The following is a 23,470-nucleotide window of genomic DNA, read 5'->3' on the forward strand; positions in this document are numbered from 1 at the left end:
CGCTTGGTGCAGTTTTAATAAGGTGCTTTGCAGCTTTATCTTTTCACGCGTCTGCGCCGCCAGAGCTCCGAGTTCATACGTAAACGCGGGATTTTATTCCTGATTGTTTTTGCAGCGCGAGGAGGAGGAGGAGGAGGAGGAGGAGGAAGAGGCGGCGCTGCGAGCGCGGGGAGCGGCGAGCGCCCCGAGGGCGACGGAGAAGCCCCCGGCGCCCGGCGAGGAGCCGGCAGCCCCGCCGTGCCCACGCAATGTTTTCAGGCACAAGAACAGAAAAGAAACAAACGGGCGTTGCGGGAATTGGCGATTTCTTCGTGGCTCTCGGTTCGCCTAAAGCATTTCTGTAAGGAATTCGGATGCTCGAATGCAACGAGCAGCCGCGGCGAGCTGCGGACGACTCCTCCTCGAGGGACGTTTCGTGAGGAGTGMAGAAAAACCCCTGGCCGCGCGGCGCTCCGGCCCCCGGCGAGGCCGCCCGTCCCTCGGCCGGCGCCGGGCACCGCGGGGCTTCGCTCCCCGCCCGCCGCGCGCTAGCCTCCGGCGCTGGGCTCGGGGAGGCTGTGGAGGGGGAAAGAAGGAAAAGAAAAGAAAAAAAAAAAGTCCAAGGTGGAACCGCAATGTTTATAAAATGGGTCACTGAATTATACATAAAAATATTTTCCTTGTGGATGCAATTACTTCCTGGACTTGTTATTCCACAGATGCTTAAGTTCGCCTCAAGCAACTCCAATAAATGCTTTACAGTCTGCTAGATCAACAGTAGCGATGTTGGAGTGAATTGAATAGCCCTGTTTCAAATTTGTCAGAAAACCACACAGTGTTTTCATGCACACGTTTGAGAAACCCAAACAAACCGATTCCCAACCATCGTGCTCCCTTTTCTTACACTTCTAATGTGTTTCGCATTAGCTCCTCCAGACACGGGCAGGGCACCGAGGGCCCGGGACAGCGGAGCAGGCGCCCGCGGGAAGCCGCGTTGCTCAGCCCGGAGCAGGCTCCGGGAGAGGACGGGCAGCGGGAGCAGCGGGCTCAGCCTCCCCGTGCTTTCGGGTAGGAACCTGCTCCTGCTCTCGCCCCAGTTTCTCCTCTCTCCTTTTGCACGGTCTGCTTTGCCCGATAGGTATTTGTATACKGATGGGGGCGGCGAGAGGCAGCAGGATGTGCCGGTGGCTTAGGAGGCTTCGCCGGGGTCTCCGCGAGCGCGCCGCCGCTTTGGGCTTGGGGAGACGAGAAAAAAAGCCCCGAAGGAGCCGCAGCCGAGCTGGTGATGCAGGGACGRGTTGCTCAGCTGGTGGTCGCTACCTAACTTTTGCAGGCTCAAAGAAACTTCGGTTTAAGAGCAAGTGGAAGTATTCAGTGCCACTTCCAACGATGTGGGATGATAAAGCAACCTAAGACGAGGGCGCTGGAGGACACTGCAGGGTTATAGGGCTGTGTGTTGTTTTACCAGTAAAATAAATGAATACCTGCCCAGGAATGCTCAAGACCCACTCAAGGTGGCTGTAACGAGATTATCCTGTTAGTAGATCGCCGGTGGAGCAGAAATGTTCTTTCAGCCTCTGCTTTCATTCCAAATTTCATCCACGAGATTTTCCATCAGAAGGATAAATGGGTTAAAAGGTTCCTGCAAAAATGGACTTACAGAAAGCTCCTTATCCTCCAGCTTCGAGGATGCAGCTGTCTCCCATCTTCCCCCTTACATGGAAATCCCAGCTCGGCTTTGCCTTCTCAGAGGCCACCGCGGCGGTTCCTCCCCTCTCTCGCCTGTCGCTGCCGGCAGCGAAGCCTTGGCCACGGATGCGGCCTCATCCCTGCCCCTTTGCCTAGAAACCCCAGGTACAAAACCTGAGAAAATCCAGGAAAAAAACGAGCAGGAAGCGAGGAAACCTCAGGGCCGGCGTGCCCAACCAGCAGCTGCCCCCGGCCCGGCAGAAGGAGCCGCGGGGAAGGGTGCAGCGGGCCCCTGTCTAACACCGTACGGGACGCACGCGTTTGGGCCGCGGGTCCCGGGACAGCAGCACCGCCGTGCCGGAGCGCTCCAAGCTTCGCCGATCCAACCTGCGCTTCGGGGGGGTTTTTTTCTCCATGCACAGGGAGAAAATGCCACGGCTACGGGCCGGCAGCGGGGCTCTGCTCATCAGCATCTTGGTTTGCTTTAGCAAGGTCTTTCCTGGAAGAAGTGGTGATGAATTTAACAGCCTAAGAGGCATAATTGGCTCGTATTAAATCAAGGAAATTACATGTTTTGTTTTGATATTTTATATATATATATATATAATATACATATGAAATCATATTAAACAGAAAAAAAATGCACCGAGCCAAGGAAGGTCCGGGCAGCAGAGTGCTCAGGAATCTGGGGGGAGACTCGTGTCCTGAAGAAGAAAAAAGCCCAGCCCTCTGCACGGAAAAAAAAGCCGCTTCCCYCCGAAGCGAGCAGCGCGGGGGAGCCCGCGCAGGGGAAGGGCTCGCCTGCTCCAGCCTCGGACTGCAGCGCCGCGTGGAAACGAGTCGCTGAATTACGCGCCCACGCGTGTCCATGTGTCCGCGTGTCCGTGCRTCCGGCGGCGCCTTCGCCGCGGCAGTGCTGCCCTCTGGTGCGAACGTGCCAGCCGGGGCCGCGGCCGCCCACCCGCCCTGCGGCGTCCCGAGTTTTCCACTGGCTCCCGGGCGGCAGCCAGCCCTGGAGGAGCCGGGAATGGAAACAACATGYGCTGCGTGTGCCGGGAGGGAAGGGGCTCCCCGGCCGTCCCGTCCCCCGCTGCCGGGGAGGACGGTGTCGTCCCCGGCAGCCCGCGGTGCCCCGGAGAGCTCAGAGCCTTTTGCAGGGATTATTTGGGCAGGTTCCCTCCGGCTTTGCACGCGGAGCCGCCGGACAAGGGCCCGCAGCGCCCCGGCCGCGGCACGCCGGTCTCCATCCCGTCCCTCCATCCTGTCCCGCCGCGATCCCAGGAGAGCGGYGCCRGCGCTGCRGGGAGCCCCACGGCCGCGCTCCCCRCGCCGGTAACGCCTCTCCCGCGCGCTCCAGCTCTCCGCACGCAGAGCAGCGCCGGGAAAACCGCGCGGAGAGGAGGAAAGCGCCGCGTCCAGGGCAGCTCGTCCCCTCCGGAGCAGCAGGTTTTTGGCAAGCCTCGTACCGGCACAGCCCCCTGCATCGGGCAGACGAGCAGCTAAGGCGGCCGCGCTCCCGCGCGTCCCCGCGTCGCCCCCGTGCCCCGCCACCGCCCCTGCTCCCGGGACGGCAAACCAGGCGCCGAGCGCCGGCTGCCGGGAAACGGCTCTGGGGCGTTTCGCTCTTTGCAGCCCCGGCCGCGCTGCCGCCTGCCCCGTCGCGCCGCTCTCGCCCGTGGTTGTGGCTGTGGGACTCCGACAGCCGAAGGAGGGGGGCGGAAAAAAGAAAAACGAAGGAAGAAGAGAAATAGATGYGCGTCGCCGCTGCCTGGCACTGCCACAGTCTAATTGCTTCCCCAGCAGGCCCCGCTGGAGCCTTGAGCTTTCTCTCTTAACGAGAGAGGAATGTGGGCCGCGCTCTCCCACGGCTGGTTTCCAGCGGGAGCGTGCCGGAGAGCCGGCCGGCGCTGCCCGTGGACCGCCGGCACCGTGCCCCGGCGGACCCCGAGGCACCGAAGGGGCCGGCAGGACCCGCGCCGGCAGCGGGACGGGCAGGCAGCGCAGCGCACGGGTTTTCCCCCCGTTTAGGAGGCGGCAGCCGGGTTAGCACTGCTCGGCTCGGCCGCGGAGCCGGGGGCCCCCGGCGTGGGAAAYGTCCCTCGCCCCGGCGGCGCGGGGGGCTGCAGGCGCCCGCTGCTCGCGCCCCACGTTGCTCCTCATGGAGCGCTTTGCAGCTCGGAAGCAAAATGCCTTTTCTCATGTGCCATTTCCGAACCGCGCGTGAGAAGTCACGCCTTGACCTAGCGTTGCTGACAGAGAAATTCTTATCCCCACAAAATTTCCACAAAAAAAACATCGCTTCTGGCAGCAGGTCTGGACACCAGAAGCAGAGCGGGAGGAGGAAGGAGGGCGAGACGTAGCCAGCGGGCGCAGGTGGAAGCGCATCCCTCCCCGGCAGCCGAGCCGCTCGGACACATCACTGCAAATCCTCTCCCTTTCGCGGAGAGGATCCTGCCCCRCATACGTTTCTCCGGCTATTAGGCAGCGTTATTCTTTCACTCTGTATTTTGGTTCTTTACAAAGCTGTTACCATCCCTTGCATGCATATCCATCATCAGGGCTTCAAACTCCAGAAAGTCCCCAAAAAACTATTTTCCACTCACCATGCAGCCCGCCAGGCTCTGTTCTTCTACTCTGCGCCGCTTCAGCCACCGCGAGACATTTCAGCAAGTTCTTCAGGCCAACAAAACAAGCAGATGGCAGCCTGAAGAGGTGGGGAGYGGGGCGCGGGCTACAGCAGAGAAGAGCCGGTTGCTGCGAGCCTGGGAACGCCAGCCCGGGAGGAAGGCTGAGCAGCGGCGACCCTACGCACCAACCAACGTCCAGCCTGGAGCAGGACATGCAAAGCCCRATTTTGCAAAGCCCCATTTTGCAAACCACCATTTTTCAAAGCCATTGCTCCCTCGAAAGCTCTGGCGAGGACTGGATGCATTTAGGTGTCCCCACGTGTTCCCCAGCCATATGCACCACCAGGACTCACCGTCCCCCCCGAAACCCGTTGCATGCTGCCACACACGGAGCGATGGGCTCAGCAAAGCTGAGCACTGGCTTTGCTGCGGCCTCACCATCCGCAGCAGGGCAATGCGGAGAAACCCAACCCAACCTTGCAAAACCAACCCATCCCCCAGCCCGGGGCAAACAACCCCCGGGGCGGCACCGGCGCCCGGGCGCTGCCTGACCCAAAGCCCTGCTCCCGTAGAGCCTGACGCAGGCGCTGAGCGTTACTGCATCTTGACCCAGCAATCACCAGTCCAGACTCAGAGGGGGAGATTTTTGAAAGGATATGGCCAGATGAGCAGTAGAGACGGATAGCCTTGAGGAGTGACTGATTTCTCCGTTACAAGAGGAATAGAAATTAATTTATGAATTGGGTTAGTTAAGCTGCCAAGTGGCTTTGATGCAGCGTGTTTTTTTGCATACGTTCGTGATGTATTGCACAGCTGGCGGAGGGGGAGGAAGAGCCTACCGAGCCGGAGCAATGCATCACTCCCGCCGCGCCGGCCAGCAGCTCTCAGCAAAACCATACTGCCCTTTACATCAGCCCCGGAGCTGTTTGCTGGGTTTTCTCGCAGCGGCGCCTCGTTTCTTCCCGTTTGGCGCTTGAGGGCCTGGAGCCCTGTAACGCACGGCAGAGACGGGGAGCAGGGCGGGGGCCGGTTTCACTTCCCAAAACCTGGCACGGAGACCACCGCAGACAGCGCTAATGCAGAGCATCTTCTTCCGCCTCACCCGCCCTTTACGTGTTTTGGTAGGACCTGCAGAAAGTCCGGGAGAGCCCCCGGGGAAGAGGAGGACGGCGCGGGGCAGGAGCGGCGCGGTGCCGCCTTCCCGGGGCTCGCTCGGGCCCGCCGAGCTGCGCCCGCCGGCCCGCCCCGCCAAATACCCATGTGCTTTCCATCCCTACAGGTGCTTGGAGTTTTTTCAAGACACAAAGTAATTTCCTGCTTGAAGCAGTTGACAAATCCCCGCAGAAACTGCATAACGCTTTGCGTCGCAGAGCGAGGCAGCTGCCGCAGCTCAGGGCTCCTCTCCAGCACGCTGTCGCCCCAAATATGGGGTGGGGGGGCCGAGGCGACGCGGTACGAAAAGCCGATACTCCCCCCCGTCCAAGGAGAAGGACCCCCAGGTGATGCAAACTGCTTGCATCTGCCGGCACGTTGTGACAGCCCTGCCCAGGCCCTGGGAAATTTTCGGATGAGCTGGGCTGCCACCCTGAAGTCCCCTCGCTGTGACCTTTCTTCCCACGGAGAAATCGCAGCCCCGAGGGCCTGAGTCAGCTGAAAATCCCCCGCGTCCCTCGGGCGCTAAATGCAGCCCCGGGCGGTTGTGCAAGGGCAGCCAGGCTGCGCCGGCGCTCGCGCTTCCCACGGCCGTGGCGGTGCAGGAGAGGCCCGGGCGGCCCCGAAAGCGGCAGGGACCGAGGCTGACGCTGGGAAAGAGAGGAGCACGGCAGCGGTTTGGGGAAAGGCGAACAAAACCCGAGCGTGAAAGCCCAGCGGTGCCCGGCCCTGCGGCCCCGCAGCCGCCGCCGGCTCGTCCTCTCCGCCGGCTCCCTCCCGCCCAGCCCTCCTCCGCTCTCCGCCTCGGGCTCCCCCCCGGTTCCTCGACTTCCCCTTTCCCCGGCCTGCCGAAAACCCCGCGGCAGGTGCCGCGGCGGCGCCCGGGGACGCCGGCGACGAGACTTTCCCRCCAGCGGCGAGGAAGCGCTTCCTCGAGGGCGGCCGCCGCCGCCGGGAGGGTCGGCGCTGGCCGAGGGGCTGCGCGGGGGCCCGGCGGCGGCAGCATTTCCCCACCCCGCTGGTTTTCCGGCCCCGCCAGCTTCCTCCGGAGACGTTGGCAGGGCGCGAGCCCACGAGGCAGAGATTTCTCCGATTAAGCAACGCCGCCGCCACCGCCTTCCCCCCCCCCCCCCCCTTTCGCTTTCGGCTTCTTCCTCCTCCCCGCGCCCGGAGGGAGCGGCGGGACGGGAGCACCATGGAGCCGAGCGCGCGGGAGCCCCTCGTGAGGAAACCGAGCTCCACGTACCGGACCTTTCCCGGGAGCGCTGCCAGGAGGCTCAACAAGGAGTACCTCGAGTAAGAGCCGGGGCCGGGGGGGCCGCGAGCGTCGGCGGGGCTCCGCAGGCCCCCCGACCCTTCCCCGGGAAAAGCCCTCGGCGGCCGGGGCAGAGGGCTTTGGGCTGGGGCGATCCCGCGCGTCTCGCTCCGTCCCTCCCGCAGGAGCCTCCAGAACAAGCGGCTCTACCTGGCCGCCTTCGCCGCTGTCCTGGGGAACTTCAATTTCGGGTTTGCTCTGGTTTACCCGTCTCCTGTGATCCCTGTGCTAGAGGCGTCCCCCCTCCCCGCCCTGAAGCTGGACCCCCATAAAGCATCCTGGTTCGGGGTAAGAAGGGGATGGAGCGGCCGGCGTGCGGTGAGAGGGGGCCGGTCCTCCGCGTCTCGCGGCCCCGACCCACCGAGCCGCGTCTCCGTGTCGCCCGCAGTCGGTGTTCACGCTGGGGGCGGCCGTTGGAGGACTCAGCGCCATGGTCCTGAACGACCGCCTGGGCCGCAAGCTCAGCATCATGTTCTCGGCCGTGCCCTCCGCCGTGGGATACGCCTTGATGGGCAGCGCCCAGGGCGTGTGGATGCTGCTGCTGGGGCGAGTGCTGACGGGCTATGCCGGTGGCGTGACGTCCGCCTCCATCCCGGTAAYGAGTCTCCCAGGGCTTTGCATGGGGTAGGACGAGGTGGCATCCGAGCCTTCAGCCCTTCTGGAGGCATCAGCAGAGCTTCAGGGCTGGAGCTGTGGTATTGGGGGTGGGAAGCGTGGCCCTCTGGCAGCAAAGGTGACCCATGCGGGGCGGCTGCCAGGCAGAGCGCAAGCAGGCTGCAAGAGGGCCACAGTGGTGCTGGCCTCATTCCCCGCTGCACAAAAAGTAAAAGACAAGTCCTCATTCCCTGCCCTGTTCCTCCTAACAGTTGTTTCCTCCCTTGTTTACCAAGCACCGACCTCACATTGCATGCAGAGAGGAAGGCGTGAATTGAGCAAGGCTGGGGCATGTCCTTCCAGTTAGCAGGGTCTGAGGGTGCCAGTGGAGAGCTCAGAGCATTTCTGTCGGGTGCTGCACAAGGAAGAGGCTTGGGAGGGAAGCCAAGACTGTTTAGGGCTGGTAGCCCCTGGGCTGACCCCTTTGGGCTTGGACTCCAGAAGGGTGAAGTGCCCCAGCAGGTCAGGTGTCCCCAGCTGTGGCAGACGGCAAGGGGACAACAGTGCTGAAGGACACGTTGTGGTCAGTGATGATTGTGGTTTGCAGCTCCAGTAAGCATGAACTGCCCTCCTCCAGGTSTACATCTCAGAGATCTCCCACCCCGGGGTGAGAGGCATGCTGGGYGCCTGTCCGCAGATCATGGCTGTGCTGGGCTCTCTCATCCTGTATGCACTGGGCAAGTATCTCCATGGTCAGAGAGTAGGAAGTCCACTGTGGGACTTCGGGGAAGGGGACTGGTTTTTTACCCACTTTCTCAACGGGTTGATTTTGAGTGTGAGAGCGAGGAATCAGCCTCACTAGTACTATGATATGTGTGCAAGACTGGTCTATCCAGGATTGCCTGTGCATAACCCACGCGCACATGTGCCCGGAGCAGTGAACTCTTAATTCACATGGACTCATGGCCATCACTGTGGCCAGTGGCCTCAGTCTCACTCGGACTGAAGAGCGGTACACAATGAACATTTGCACATCCACTCTCTTCTCCTGCCCTCATGCCCTGGCTGCTGCAGTAGATGTTGCTCTAGCTGGATGCTCTATGATTTAGAGCCTCCTCAGTTTCCCCACGTTTCACAGCAGCTGAAAATGATCCTTTTTCTGAAGGGAGAAAAAAAGGTGTGGAAATTTTCTCTGTAATGGTTTCCCCTGGTTTCATTAAATCTGTCTGCTGTTGGGGTGAGCACCTTGAGGCAAGGTTGAGAAATCCTCYCCCAAATGCTCTCCCTTCCTAACCTGAAGCTGGCTCCTCCAGGTCTGATCCTGGACTGGCGCTGGCTGGCTGTCGCAGGGGAAGTGCCRGTGCTCGCGATGCTCATCCTGCTCTGCTTCATGCCCAGCTCGCCCCGGTTCTTGCTCTCCCAGGGGAAGGAAGATGAAGCCCTGGGGTCACTGTGCTGGCTCCGGGGCAARGACACAGACTATGCCCAGGAGTACGAGCAGATTAAGGACAGTGTGAGAAAGCAGGTGAGGAGAGGAAAGGGCTCACCTCTAGCACGTGGGAGAAGTGATGTGAGAACTCTGAAATCCCATTTCCTTTCGGCACCTCATCAGCTGTTTTCTGGGCAGCCCAGTCGTGCCYGTGGCTGCTAACACCTCAACTTTCTGGCTTTTTCCCTTCTAGACTAGGCGGATTTCTTGTGCAGAGATCAAGGACCCCTTCATTTACAAGCCCATCTTGATTGCAGTGGTGATGAGGTTCCTGCAGCAGCTCTCTGGGGTCACCTGCATCCTCGTGTACCTGCAATCAATATTCAAGAAAACATCTGTCATTCTGGTGAGCCCTGGGGTTCAGCCCATGTGCAGATTGCCCCGTCATCAGTGATGTATGCCAGATGCTCCAAGTCACCCATGGCTCTGAGACTCCAACTCTGAAGCCCATTTTAAAGCACCTGAGTGGCAGCAAGTGGCAAGCACCCACCCCATAAAAAGCCACACAAGGATGGGGAGCAGGGCGTGGCCCATTGGCTCCATGTTCTTGTCATCTGGGCTGCAGGCTGCTCTTTTTTAGCCTCTTGCTGTTGAAGGAAAGACCTCTGTGTGTTGCTTTGACAAAGTCAATGGCCAGAGTTAAGCCAAAACATGTAGGAACCTGCCATTTACTTGGATTTCCCATCTCAACTTTCCCACGGCTTTTCCCACTGCAGAAACCAGAGTATGATGCAGCTCTTGTTGGCCTGGTTCGCCTCTTCTCAGTGGTGATTGCTGCTGTATCGATGGATAAAGCTGGAAGGAAGATTCTGCTCTTTGTATCAGGTGTGTCTCTCTCCACTGACACGCAAGGGAAGCTCTTCTTTAAGGATTTCCAAGGGCCRTGCGGAGTGGTAACTTCAGCCATGCAGGACTCTGGGGGATATTTTTGCTCTGATGGTGGCTCAGCTCCTGAGCAGATATGATCCCAGAAGTTCAGCCATTGCACTGGGGGATCACGTTCCCATCAGTCCCACCATGCTGTTGTTTCTCTCCACAGCCGGTATCATGCTGGCCTCAAACCTGACCATGGGGCTCTATATCCACTTCATGCCACCTTCTCATAACGGCACCACCACTAATGAGACCTTAGTGAGTTCAGCCACCCATGATGCTGAGCCAACCAGCTACATCACCCTCATCCCCCTCCTGGCAACCATGTTCTTCATAATGGGTAGGTGCAGAGACCGAAGCCTGAGACCTACAGCACATGGCTGGGTGTCTGCCTGGAGGGATGTTTCTCTGTCCASGGCAGGGTGATATAGGCTGAGGAGGTTTGGGCTCAGGGTTGGAAGGAAGATAAATCTCCCTGGGAGACTGTTTCAGAAAGACAGCACCCAAAGTCGTTTTTAGGATAGTGATGTTGACACAGTATGAATGTGGGGGAAGGATTGACAGGGGAGCAGAGCAGGACTGCACAGTGCTTTTCTGTACCTTCTAAAGGGCTTTAAAGTCCCAACAGCCTCACTTTAGCCCTCCTCCCCTCCAGGTTATGCCATGGGCTGGGGTCCCATCACCTGGCTGCTGATGTCGGAAATCCTCCCTCTGAAAGCCCGTGGGGTGGCATCAGGCCTCTGTGTCGTCGTGAGCTGGCTGACAGCCTTCATGCTGACCCGGTTCTTCCTCCCAGTCGTGGTGGGTATGCCCTAGCGGGGGGATGTATGCTTGTGCCTCATCAGGCCCCCTCTGCTCCTGCTCATGTATGTCTTCTGTCCTGCTTTCCAGGAAAACTTTGGACTCGAGGTGCCGTTCCTATTCTTCGCTATTGTCTGTGCTGGGAACTTCTTATTCACAGGCTGCTGTGTTCCAGAAACCAAAGGCAGGTCCCTGGAACAGATTGAGTCCTACTTCAGGACTGGCCGGAGATCATTCATGAGGTAGGAGCTGCTGCCTGCCAGCCATACCAGGCCACCAGCCCACATGCTTATGGGCTAGAAAAAAAAAATCTTGTGCTGCTAGAGGAGGAAGCTAGGGTTCTCCATGAAGATCATGCTCCCTCCAAGGGGAGAGAAGTAGGTGGCAATGACTGCCTTGCTTTGGATATAGAAATTACCAGCTGGAACTTTACCTTCTCTTCTTGAGTCATTCAACACTATCTCAGGATCCATTGTTCTTTGGGCAGGATATCAACTTAAGGTATAGGACCAGGTGTCCAGCACAGCCTGGAAATAAAGATGTCCTAGCAATAAAACATGTGGCTGTGGACAAGWGTGCTTGTACTGCCTTAGTACAGCAGCCACCAAAGCAGCCCAAAAGCTCCAGGGCTTGGCTGGACAGAATTAAGAACTGTAGCCACCATTTTGGCAAAAGTTCATCATGTATTTGCAAAAATAAAATAGTTTGCTTCAAAGTGGGTGTGCCTTGATTTGCAGAGAAAGGAGCTGCAGGTAGGTGGGACAAGAAAGGGTCGATGAGGACTGTGACCTGGAGATCACAGTAGTCTACCGACCTGTTCCCAGATGAGTCTTATGCACCTGAGGACTTCAAAAGAGGCAGAGCCAGATATTTCATATAAAAAACTGCCACATTTTATTACTCTAAAAACACACATTATACCAGAAGCCTAATGAACGAGATCAAATACAGTTCACAAAGAAACTTTACATCAGAACAAGGAACGAGAACAGAGACAAACATTCAGCTGTAGTGCAAGTGATTCACTGTAGGAAAGATAGCACAAATACTGAGGCAGGTCCTTCCCACCCCAGGGTTGCCCTTCCACAAAGAGTGAGGGTGGATGCCTCCACCACAGTTGCACACAGAGCCTCCACTTCTATCACTTTGAGTTTTCACCTGCATAGTTAGTAGCAAATTGTTTTTACCCCTTTTTCCTGTTTGTCCTGCAACACTAAGGTCTTTCTCTAGAGCCTAAATGTACCTAAAACACAGCTGCAGAAGGTGGCACCCTGCAGGTCTGTGGATAGGCCTGTCCTCCTAGTCCAGGCACAAGTCAACCTGCTGTAACAGGGAATCCAAGGGGTAACAYAGCATATTTGGGCTAGATCTCAGCCCAATTAATAATAATAACTATTATTTAAAACCCCTGCAGCAGGACATGAGAGAAATCACCTAAGAGAAAATATGCCTTATCAGAAGACTCATTTAAAGCAGCCAAAGACAGAGAAGGAGAGATGAGCCAAAATAAAAACCCTAGAGAAGTTTCAGCACTAGGCCCAATTTTTGCAGCTAAGCTCCATTTCTATAAAGAAGTCCAGGCCTGCCTAAAATATGACTGATTCTAAGTATGGCCTGATTGAAGAGTTTTTGATAGTTCTGGTTCACACTGACCTCCAGAAGATCAGGATCTCCAGCAACCCTGTCCTAGAACATTCCCTGTCTCTCATGGCTACAGACCAGGTCTTGAAATCTTCACTTAAGTGAAACCCTTCCCTGAAGACAGCATTCGTTCTTCCTGAGGAAAAAATTGTAAGGATGAATTGAGCTTTCCCAGGGCTTGGCTTAAAGAGGAAACACCTGAGTATGAAATGAGGTTGGACTCTTCAGGTCCTATGAGAACCTCACTGTAAAAGTATTCTCTGAGTGACCTCCTTCCTTCCGTACAGAAAGTCTGAGGGCTTCTGCTACAACACTTAGAGTCTGAGAAATCACAGTGGCTCTTTCCAGAGGTAGAATGGTCTTTTTATTCACTGCACACACAGAGAGTCAATTGGTGTTACAAAACCGGCTCCTGCCTGGAGCAGCAAGGCCTGGGTACAAAGGATAAGGTGAGCTTCTGCTCTTCTCTTCACGCCCAGTGGAAAGCCCCAGAGGAAAGTGGAGCTTATACGCACAAGGGCTGTCGTTTTCATGACTAAACAGGACACAGTAGACTTATATACTGTGTAAATGCACTTAGGAAAGAGAAGTGCACAGCTTATGTGGTGAATAGTGGTAGAGTTCATTTCTAAGTGCACATTTGCAGCCAGTAAGAAGGTGTCTTTCCACATTTATTGTCAGCAACTCACTGTAGGCAACGTATCACCTGCTCTTGAGTTCTCACATAATAAAACTTCTGACCTGTTCTCCCAAGAGGTCTTTCCATGATCTGGGCAAGCAGAACCTCTTCTGTAGAGACCCCTTAGATTAGCCTGGACACCACTAGCTGAGATTGGGTTGAGACTGTAAAATCACTAGAGCAAGGCTTTTCATTTATTCCTGTACACCTCTGAGCACCACGATAGTGCCTCAAAACACAATAAATAACCACCACACACTGTGAATGGGCCTACTAACTACTGGGACATTACTACTCTATAAGTCTTACCTATCTCCACAAATATAGTCTCTTGTCCACACTGGAGTGAGACCATCCACTAACTATCACTGTAACTCCTGAAAGCCATGGATGCTGTARGCTCTGCTGGGAGGATACATCCTTCACCAGGCCATGTCTGCAATGATGGCAGCATCTGGCTTGGTTTCAACCATGGCATGGACAGCCAAAATTCCMAAGAGCTCGTACTCCAGACATGCTCACCCCGATATTGCTGGATCTGCAGGAATCAACGCTCTCAGAGCATGACCCCAGACACCTCTTGCTGGGGCACAAAGGCATCAAGCAGATCTGGTATCTTTCAGCATTTTTGCCAAAGGTTCCAGCTCTGGCTCTTACAGAGGAGGCTCTGAGACCCATTTTCAACAAAAGCATGCCCAGAGCACAGAGCTGAGCTTTGCATCCTGCTGACAGTGGCGGAGCTGAAGCAGATTATGAGCTTGCCTAGCTCCTAGCAGCTACAAAATGGCATGACAGAACTGCCGGCATTCAAGGGATTTCTGCCGTGGGTGCCAACGGAGCAGAGCTGACCCATCTACCATGCAAGCCAACCGGGAGCAGCGCTTGCATGTGCCAGTACCCAGGATCATCCTACTGCCACAGACCAGCAGCAATCGGATGAAGCCAGCATGGGTCCATGCGCCCATTTCAGGTTCCTCCCTCTGGGTGTAGGTCAGACTGCAAGAGTTACTCTACTGCCTCTGCTTTGCCCTTCATCTCCTTTCACTAAAGCTACCGTGGAACTACTCACAGCACAAAGCAGTCACTACCAAAGACATGCACGTGCATCAGTCTGCAACATTCCTCTACTAAACACTACTTTAACCCCCCCAAGCCCCCCAAAATCAGTGCAGATGACCTGTTTACCAGGCAGGACTCTGCGCTTTAACCATCCAGTAAAGATACTGCCTAGGGACCCTGCTAGCTCACAGGGAAGGGAGGCTGTTATCCACCTGAGCATCACCATGAGCCTTATCCAGAAGCATCCCGGAGACCGCAGTGTATTCCTCCTGCACCGCCCTATTGCTGCAGGAAGCATCAACGATGCAGGAGGCTGCGGTCCCCATGCACACGCACACACACACACAAGGGAGGCCAACGCCCCACGCACTCCACACAGCAACATGGATCAGCCCAGAGCTGGTGGCTCAGAAACAGCAGAGCCTTTATTGAAACAAGCTGCATCTGAGCTGACGGTGCCTATTCCACATCCCAGACAAGCTGGTGTCAGAGCAATTACAGTACAGAGGCCGGGGGGGAAAGGGGCTTAGCACAAAGCGGCTCCCTGGCATCCAGCCGCAAGGGCCTGCGCGTGTAAATAAACCCAGGCTRTGTTCCCGACTGGTGTAAATCTTCACACCTCCCTGAACTGCACCGAAGAAACAACATATAACATTAGCCGACAGCTTAGCCCCCTAACCTCCGGGGATCTCTGTTCTCCTGCTGCAATGCACACGCTACATCGGTATTTAGCTGCTCTCTGCAGGCACTGCCGGCACTGTTGCGATGTCATTCAACTAACATAAATATGCTCAGGACATGGTTATATAGACAGCGTCCAACGTGACACTGCTCAAAAGCCGCAGAGCAGCTGAGCGACAGATCCTTCCGTGGACAAACAGCCCTCAATCTCCAGCAGCATTTCTCAGACTGCAGAGCGTGACCCTTTGGGTGCCTCAGTGGTGCAAACAGGGCCACAGAGTGTTAGGGGGCAGCAGGAGCTCGGCTCTCGGAGCAGGGGAGTACGAACCGGCCGCAGTTACTGGCTACAAGTACTCACCACAGCTGCTAACTGCCTTAACTGCTGGAGTGAGTACAAACCCTCAAATCCAGGAGTTACCGCCTGGTTTTTCTCACTTCTCTCTCCTGGAAGAAGGGGAAAACAAACTTCTGTCAAATCAGTGGCCCAGAAGACGACAGAGGAGTTAAGAAGGGAAACATGCTTTGCAAAAGCCTGAGAAACACTCTCAAGGCTGAAACAGGATTTTACAGTACCTCAGTTACAGCAGCCAGGGTTCTCCCCAGGTCCACAGAGAGACACCYCAAATCAAATGAGACATTCCCTTGAACTATAGGAAACAGAGCACTCCCTTCTCCTATGTCCAGGGAGAGCAAGTCCCATTAAAGCATTTAAATAACTAGAAATAAGTTATTCTTTCTTTTCCTAAGCAGAACAAAAAGCACACATGTAAATTCAAATAAATTAAAACTCCCCCAGAAGAGACCGTGATGAGAAATGGAGGGGGGGGTGGTTCTGGATTAGAGAGACGTTCCGGTCTGCATGATACAAAGCAAACGGAGACCACGTCAGGAGCCTGCGTAAAGCAGCGGGATGTCCTGGGCTGTACCTGCCACCCATGCTGCGGTGGTGTGGATTGCTCTGTGTCTGCAGGAAACTTGCCCAGGACTGACGCAAACAACATGAGCCCAAAGGGAATCACTGTACCAGAGAGAAGCGAAGAGCAGGTCCCGCACGCTACAGGAGCAGAGGCAGGGGCAGACGCCAGAGCCCCGGCTCACGAGAGAAGGGTCCTCTTTCGCCTCTGTAACCCTTAGCCACACCAGCAAAAAGCCCCTGCTTGGCTCAAAGACTATTATCATCCCTGTTCAGCTGGGGTAAAGCAAACCTCACTTCCCTTCTCCCGCAGTAAAAGGGTGAAGCGTAAGGAAAGTACCATTATTAAGACAAAGTAATTAATTCATACATTTCAAGTAAATTACAGCAACTGCCTGCAGCTGTATGCAGAGGGAGGGGAACTGTGCTTTATAGGTATCAAGAGCTGTCACAAAACTTCTGGCAGCTCCTCTGCAGAGATGGTTATTGTCTTCATGTAGGGTTTTACTGGAAGTCCTTTACTGTACAGCGACGCCTCCAGTGCCTGGCCTAACTGGGCCCATTAAAACCTATTCAATGAAAGAAGTCCAAGCTTAAGCATCACCAGGTATTACTAAACTCCAGACAGGTGTATCACACCTCAGCAAAACACGGTGGGCTCATCATGGCCCCAGATGCTAACACAGGGCCACTCTGAAGAAAGGCTACATGTTCAGCTTTCAAAGCAGCACTCGGAGGGCCAGCACCTCAGCAGGGAAAAAAAAAAGAAAAAAAAAAAGAAAGAAAGAAAAGGAAGGGAGAGATACTGATTCAGGGTCAAACTTCTGAATGGACAAGGAGGAGAAGGAGGAGAGAGGGGCCAACATGCTGCGGCCTGGCTGCTAGTGTGAGCGGGGAGCACAGCCCGCCCCAACCCCTGAGATTTCCRGTTGCTGCAGTGTCTGGAAAAACCGTAGAGTAATGCCAACGGGAGAGGGCAGAGGGAAGGGCAGAGCAGATTTCCAYGTCTTCACCAGCATCTCAGTGCCCAAGAGAGGTTACTCTGAGCTTGCACGCTTCAGAGAGCCTCTCCCTCCAGGGTCCCTGTGAGCTTCTCTTCATCCATCTGCTTCTGCTGCTGGATCCGAGCATAGGAAATGGCATCTCCCCTGCAGAGAAAAGGGACAGCCTGAGCTGTGGATGCCCACCAAGGCCAGTGCAGCACCGAGCATGGAGGCCTCCTCATCGAGGAGAGGTCCACCATGGAGGTCCACCAGACGCACTAGTAGGCACTTCTCTTACTTTTTGCCAAGAGCTGAGAGGCCATAAAGCACCCCGGTTGCAAACGCGATGGCATTTCCAAAGAGCGTGGTCAGCGTCAGGCTGAGCATGACGGGGAACACAGCCATCCTGGAAGACAGAGACAACCCTCAGTGCCCAGCCCTGATCCCTGTGCCGTGCCGGGACTCTCATGCTTCCCACCACGATGCCCTGCACCGTCACCTCCTCACCCGCAGTAGAAAGCAGCTTTCTGCCAGGGCCGCAGCTTGTCCGCCCTCGTGGCCACCGCGTTGGCGAATTCGATGAACTGGCAGCAGAAGGGGGCTTCGCACAGGAACAGCACGAAGGCGTTGAGCCTCCAGATGAAGCGAACGAGAGTTAATCCTGCCAGCGCAGCCCCAAGCGAGGGCCGGCATTGCCCCCCTTTCCCACAGGTACCACTCGGATGCTCAAACACCAGCAGCCACGTGTGATGGGGCTGGCGCTTGTTTCACTCTTTCCCTCCTGTCTAATTCCCGAACCCTGGGCCAGTGATGCTCCAGATTTATTTTGGGTAGGGTACCCCAGTATCTACCTGAAAAGAGCTGAGGAGTGGGGTAGGGAGAGAAGAGGAATACAAATAGAATAAACTCAGTGTCTCAACCACCTCAGCTGAGAAGATCGTGACAAGTCACAGGTCAGGTTTCTCCTGCAAGGCCAGATGGATGTTTCACTTCAGTTGTTGCCCAACAGGGCAGCTTGGACCCTTGCTAAATGGTGTTTAACTAACAGAACCTCTCTCCCAGCAGGGAAAAAAAAAAGGAAAAAGGAAAAAGAAACTCTACTCACATCATCCATACGCCAGCCGCTATGTTCAGAGGGTTGATGGTGACGCAGTTCCAGAGGCCAGCAAAGGCACAGGCTGGAAAGCAAAGAGGGTTTGAGTGACCTTGAAGACAAACCCAGTGCACCAGCAGGGGCAGAGGGACTGCGGCAGGGCGGGCAGGGCAGGGCCGGCCGCTCCTCCTCGCCCTGGCACCTGTCACAGTTTCGCCCTCCTGTGCTGATACATTGCTTTCAAATGCAAACACTTAAATGGCATCCTGGTTTTTGTTTGCTGAGGAATTACTGGTTTGTCCCAGGATGAACAAGGAGGCCCCCGCGAGCACAGCGCAAGGGAAGAGTCCAGAAAAAAAATGACCTGCAGCATGGAGCAAACCAAGGGCATACGGGACAATACGTAAATATAGCGGAGGTGAACTCGGCTCTCGGCCACACGCTGCAGGCTCTGCACAACTCCACCAGGGATGGGCAAAACCAAGAGCCAATTTTGGGTCTCTTCTAACAGAAATGTAAGTGGATGCTGAATAAAGCCAGGCCCAAAATAGCTCCAGCAGTTCTGAATTTGTAATGAATAAGAGGAAACCACCGGCTGCGTGCAAGCCAAGGCTGCAGGCACCTACTTCCTGCCTCATTAAACTTGCAAAATCTTCCCTGCACTTGATATGGGCCTTGTCCTCGGCAGATAGCAACAGGCCGTTGCTGCTCATGGGGAACGCGAGCCGGGGAGGAGGCAGGGCAGGGAGGCACTGGCTAAGCCCAAGGCAGCAGCTGAGACCACAGTAAACAACAGCACAGTGCAGTAGCAGAGCACTATTATATAGTGCAAGAATAAGCAYTACAATAAATAATTTTAGTCTGGCTAAAATCACATGGTCCTTAAAGGTTGCGTTGGGGATGTTTAGCTGCGTAATGAAGACCAGTGGTCTCTCTCTGAGAACGAGACCAACCTGAGTTCTGCTATTTTAGATGCCTGCCCATGTTTTCCTACGGGAATCTCAGAGCAGGGCTGCTGCGAGCAGTCCTGTCACCCCTCCAAAAGCGGGCACATGCGTGCAAGGTTTCTTTTTAGTGGTCACCGCTGAATCCTCAAAGCTCCTTTAAGAATAGTTACCTTTATTTACCAGACAGAGGCTTCAGGCCTATGATGGGACCAATCTAAGGTCACCCCACAAGCCAGCGGCCTCCTGTTTTCAGGAAACAGCAAACCAAGGTTATTTTTAAAGACKTTCTAAGACTATTCTATAGGACCCAAAGTATTTCAGCGAATCCCATCAGAAAAACAGGAGCCGCTAATAGAGCAGAAATGGCAAAGAGCACATTAACAACCATGGTCCAAGGGCGCCTTCCTCCTCCCGCCGCACAGGAGCCCGTGTCGGTGTCCCCACACTGCAGGGGAGAAACTGAGGCAGCAGGGTGGGATTTGCAGTCACCTCCCGAAGAGCTGGGAAAGCCACAGCAAGCAGGATTGCTGGCAGCAGCAGGCAGCATGGAGAGTAGGGCACAACACCGAAGTTTCTAATTTTTCTCTGTGACTACCAAACCTGGGCTACTTCTGGGACAGAAGAGGAGCATCTGGGGAGCACCAAAAGCTTCTGACACTTGCTCTGCTCACAGGAAAACACACTCCTAAGAGTAATGTTAAATGACTTTAAAGCACTTCATAATCAGCAGAGTAGCAAAACCAGCTGCATCTTGACTACCCTGGAAATGCAGCCGCCGCTGGGGCAGGCCACGGCCTTCCTTAGCAGCACGACAGAGCGTTATGGGCAGAGARGCTTGGAGAACTACAGAGCAAACCTAAGGAGGCAGACCGTTATTTTCCAAGWAGATTTTTGGCCTACATAACAMCWCCTTTTTTTTTTTTTCTTTTAATCTAGTCAGTCAAGGTTTTGCTTTGTCAGGGTTTGGTTTTTGGTTTGTCCTCAAACACCACCAAGCCACCCTTGAGCACAAAACGTCCTTGCAGGATTCCCAGCTAAGCCAACGTCCTGGTTGCCAAAGGACTAGTGACCCTCGGCTGAGCAAAGCCCTACGTCAGCAGGYGACGAGCGGGAGCACCAACCAGCGGGAAAGGAGTCAGGGGTTTGTAATCACAGAAACACCGCACCCTGCGGCGGTTGCCAACAGCCACAGAGATAACGATTGGTGACCTTCAGTCTCCTTCCCAGCGCAATGCTCCCCACAGCAGCCTGGCACGACCTTGTCCCACTAGGACGGGATCAGCTTCTGCTGCAGGAGCCGAAAGGAACAGAGCTGCCAACGCAGAGACTTCTTTTTGCAACACAGGCCTCAGAAAAGGTTTATAATTCAGACAGTGCTTGATGGCAGACGAGCTATGGAGTAAAGACGCTTCTGCTGTTTGATTTCTATCTCAGGCTGAATCTCCAAGAAGTACAAATAACAGGGAGCTTAAATGTAGGAGGGGAAGAAAGCACCCTCCCCCAAGACTTTATTCATTTCAAGCAGCTGGTCACTGTCCTCAGTGCAACCCTGTTTTTGCTCCTAAAGCATTTTACAAAAGCCAAGGAATCTGACCATCCGTTTACAGAAAGGACCTCAAGGGGGAAAAGGGACTTGGCCAAGGTCACAAAGCCACCGTGTGCAGGAGCCAGCAATAGGTCCCAAACCTTGGCTCCAGCCCTTGGACCCTTCTATCTTAAGCATGCTGTGGTGTTTGCATGTGGTAGATGTTATCTCCCAGGCTCACCTCCACTAACAAAAAAAAAAAAAAAAAAAAGTTTCTCTTCTTGTCTACAGGGAATTTGGCCTTCTGTAAGAAGTAATCCATCCTCATAGCAGCTGCGATCCAGTTGTCCAGAATACTTAATAATGAACTCTGTTCTTTCACAGCAAGCTCTGAAACCAGAGGCAGATCCCAGCCTTGCCCAGTTATTACTGTCACCCCTTCGCTAACTACRCGGCTTCAGCAGGGCAATGCTGGACAAGGAGCACAGTGAAGAGGGCCGCAGCTAGCACGGCGYGCCAGAGGATTGCCTCTTCCCATCACCTCCCACTTCCCTACTTGTGGCAGCCATCTGTGTCTCTAGCTCTCCAGTTCTCTGCCTCACAAACCTCCCGAAGAGAGACCGCCAGGGCTACGGAGCCAGTTCTCTGACCTCCCAAATCACCTGGAGCGCRGTTAAGAATCTGGCTCTTCCCTCTGAAAGTTCCTTCTCCCAGACTCACTCAACTGTATAAAACTCTCRGCTTTCATTTAAAATAAGTCATGAGTTTTCAAAGCTGTGAACAAAAGGTTGGGAGAATAATCCAAATACAATTCAGCTGCTTATAAACCTGAAAAYAGAGAGAAAAAAACATGTTTTTGAAGAACTGCACTGATTTTAAGGCACTCCTGAGCTGTTCCAGCAGGGCTAGGGTTAGACAGTGCAACCTACCAGCCACCCTCTCCAGCTCTTCACCCTCCAGCTCAGGGTTTTGCCTCCGTCCACGTCCCTCTAAGCTGTGCATGCGCCAGAACTACAGAGAAGGTACTGAGGCTCTGGCTACCATCACAGGCCGTGGGAAAGACGCGGCTACACAAATCCCTCTGTCGGGACCCGCACTGGAGACATGCTGCAGCTGGTGTCTTGGCCATCTGCCGGGACCAGAAGCAGAGGCGGCCCCYGGCCGAGCATGCCGGGACGGGGATGTTTTGCCCCATAAGAGCAATCCTAAGAAATCCTTTCACACCTCCAGAATTTCAGCAGCTAAAGTACGCGGCGGAGAGAGCGGCGTCTGTTTTACCAGCGTAACGAAAGGGGGTTGTCACCAGCCAGCTCTGCGATACCACAGTACGCAAAGTCGGCTACAAAAACGCCTTGGCCTCGTGCAGGCAAGTCCCAACCAAGAGCCAGGCGTGGAAAGCGGGCAGGAAGAGAGCGGGATCAAACAAAACGCCACAGCAGAGGGAATAAATCAGGACTGACTGTACTGGCTGAGAAACGTTCTTGTTTTRGTAGAAGTCACGGACCTGAAGCAGCAGAAATTCTCCACCTTGTGCTCTGCAGGAGATCAGACTAAGTGGTCATAACAGTCCCTCCTGCTTTTAAGAGCTATTAATCACCTYGCAGAACGTACCCCAACACCATAGGACAAGTTCGTTTCTGGCAAAGTTGCAAAGAATTTCCCTGGGAAAAAATTTTCCTCGGCAGGTAATTCACAGCGCAGCTGGCTCGCTACGCTGTACGCCGTCCCCCTTCTTCTGCGCGCCCAAGACTAAACTCTTCTTCAAAATGCACAGCACGTAAACAAAGTTCATCATCCTCCTTCAAAAAATACAGCGAGGGCCTCCACGATCAGCAACGGTAATAACGGAAAACACACTCCAACATTCAGAAAGGGCAAAGAAAATATGTTGGAGGAACACTTAAAACACCCAGCAGACGAGTGTGATGAATCAAATCCCGTGGTCTCTGCTTAAGCCCTGCTCCTGACCCGGCTGACTACCTGGTGCTCCCAAAAAACCATCATCGAGTTCGCCTGCCCAGAGCCCTCCCCCCGGAGCAGGGGTTCGGCTCCTGCGCCCGTCATTTCCAGCAGCGTTTCACCCAAGAAGAAACCCACGGATTAGCAGATCCTCCCCCGTGACACCCCTTCTCCCGGGCGCCCAAGTGCAGCAGGGCTCCGTGGGAGGAAAGCACGTCCCTTGCGTGCACGCTGAACCCACCCCGGTGCGGGCAGGCCGTGGCTCCCGCCTCCCCAAAACGCAGCACCCTACGCCTGCAGGGCGGGTGCGAGCCTGCAGCCCCGCGTCGTCGCCCCACGCTCCCCCCTCCCCGCCCCCCAACGCGCGTCTGATCCTGAAGGCAGGCAGACGCGACCCCCCGGCGCACGCTGTGGCGCGCGCGAGCCGCTGCCTGCGAGGGAAGGGGATACTTACACGCGCCCCCGAGGACCCCGGCAATCCTGCAGAGCCACCTGTACCACCAGGTCATGCCATCATCSGCGGAGGGAGCCGCCGGGCCGGGGGCGGCAGCGGCGGCGGCGGCTGGGAACTGGTCATCCTGGGCGCTCATGGCCCCCGGGGCTCAGGGGGCAGCGCCCCGCGTCCCCGCCTGCGCCCCAGCCGCACGGGAGGCCCCCGCGGGCGACACTCGCGCGCGTGTGTGTGTGTGTGTGTGTGTGTCGTCCCCCCCCCGCCGCCCCGCTCCAGCGAGACCAGGGCAGAGCCCCTAAGGCCTCCGCTGGGCCTCTGGCGGCGGCGGCGCCATGCGCGGCCCGGCCCCGGCCGCCCGCCGGGGTGACGACGGAGGGTCCGGGCGGGCAGCGGCGATGCCAGCGGCCCTGGGAGCAGCGTCCACGTCTGCCCGCGTGTTGCATTGTGGGTCCCCTCCTCCAGCAGGGAGGGCTTGGACGTGGCTGGCGTTGGAAGAGCGAGCGGTGGGCAGAGCCCTCGGCGCGCATATTCATCAGGGCCGCGGGAGGCCCCGCGGCAGCGCCACGCGGGCCGGACGGGGCTCYGCGCGGGGGGCCGAGGCGGGCGGCCGCCCCCGCCGCGCGCCCCGCACCTCGGGCGTCTCCCGCGCGGCCTCCCGCCGCGCCCGCGCGGGCACCGGGCCCGAGGCTCCGTCCGTCCGCGCCGACACCACTGCCCGGCTCCAACGCTCTCCCCAAGCCACGGACGGAGGAAGAGCGAGTCTCGATCCTCAAAGCCAGCGTGGGCACGTGGCTTTTCCCTTACCTGCCTTCACTCTGTTTTACTTTTACTGCTGATCTGTCTAACGTCACACGGTAAAGTCAGYGGTAAAGCCAGGAGCAGAAATATGGAGCTCTGGCTCCTACTGCCGCTATCCAACCACTAGATCCTGTTACCCATGTAGCCAGTATGCACTGGGGGGAAAGGGAAACACGAATATTTGAATAAACATGAATTTAGAATGAAAACTGTTACACAGTT

At 55.9% G+C, this 23,470-nt stretch overlaps 2 protein-coding genes across 2 annotated transcripts; one reads left to right on the forward strand and one right to left on the reverse strand.

Annotated features, from left to right (window-relative positions):
* The first annotated feature begins 6,619 nt into the window (after positions 1-6,619).
* SLC2A6 (solute carrier family 2 member 6) lies at positions 6,620-11,170 on the forward strand. Its single transcript, XM_085325371.1, has 10 exons — positions 6,620-6,743; positions 6,888-7,050; positions 7,151-7,357; positions 7,994-8,093; positions 8,670-8,881; positions 9,039-9,191; positions 9,562-9,670; positions 9,885-10,058; positions 10,374-10,519; positions 10,610-11,170. Exons 1-10 carry the CDS (start codon positions 6,643-6,645, stop codon positions 10,763-10,765), a joined length of 1,521 nt encoding a protein of 506 aa, XP_085181497.1. The 5' UTR covers positions 6,620-6,642; the 3' UTR covers positions 10,766-11,170.
* Positions 11,171-11,389: 219 nt separating this feature from the next.
* On the reverse strand, positions 11,390-22,881 carry CACFD1 (calcium channel flower domain containing 1). Its single transcript, XM_085325270.1, has 5 exons — positions 22,454-22,881; positions 17,581-17,653; positions 16,983-17,108; positions 16,774-16,881; positions 11,390-16,640 (listed from the first exon to the last, which is right to left on the reverse strand). The coding sequence occupies exons 1-5, from the start codon at positions 22,587-22,589 to the stop codon at positions 16,550-16,552; spliced, it is 534 nt and encodes a 177-aa protein (XP_085181396.1). The 5' UTR covers positions 22,590-22,881; the 3' UTR covers positions 11,390-16,549.
* Positions 22,882-23,470: the final 589 nt, after the last annotated feature.

Source organism: Rhea americana, unplaced genomic scaffold (genome assembly GCF_003343005.1).
Source record: "Rhea americana isolate MKP2758 unplaced genomic scaffold, rheAme1 scaffold_97, whole genome shotgun sequence".
Classification (NCBI taxonomy): Eukaryota; Metazoa; Chordata; class Aves; order Rheiformes; family Rheidae; genus Rhea; species Rhea americana.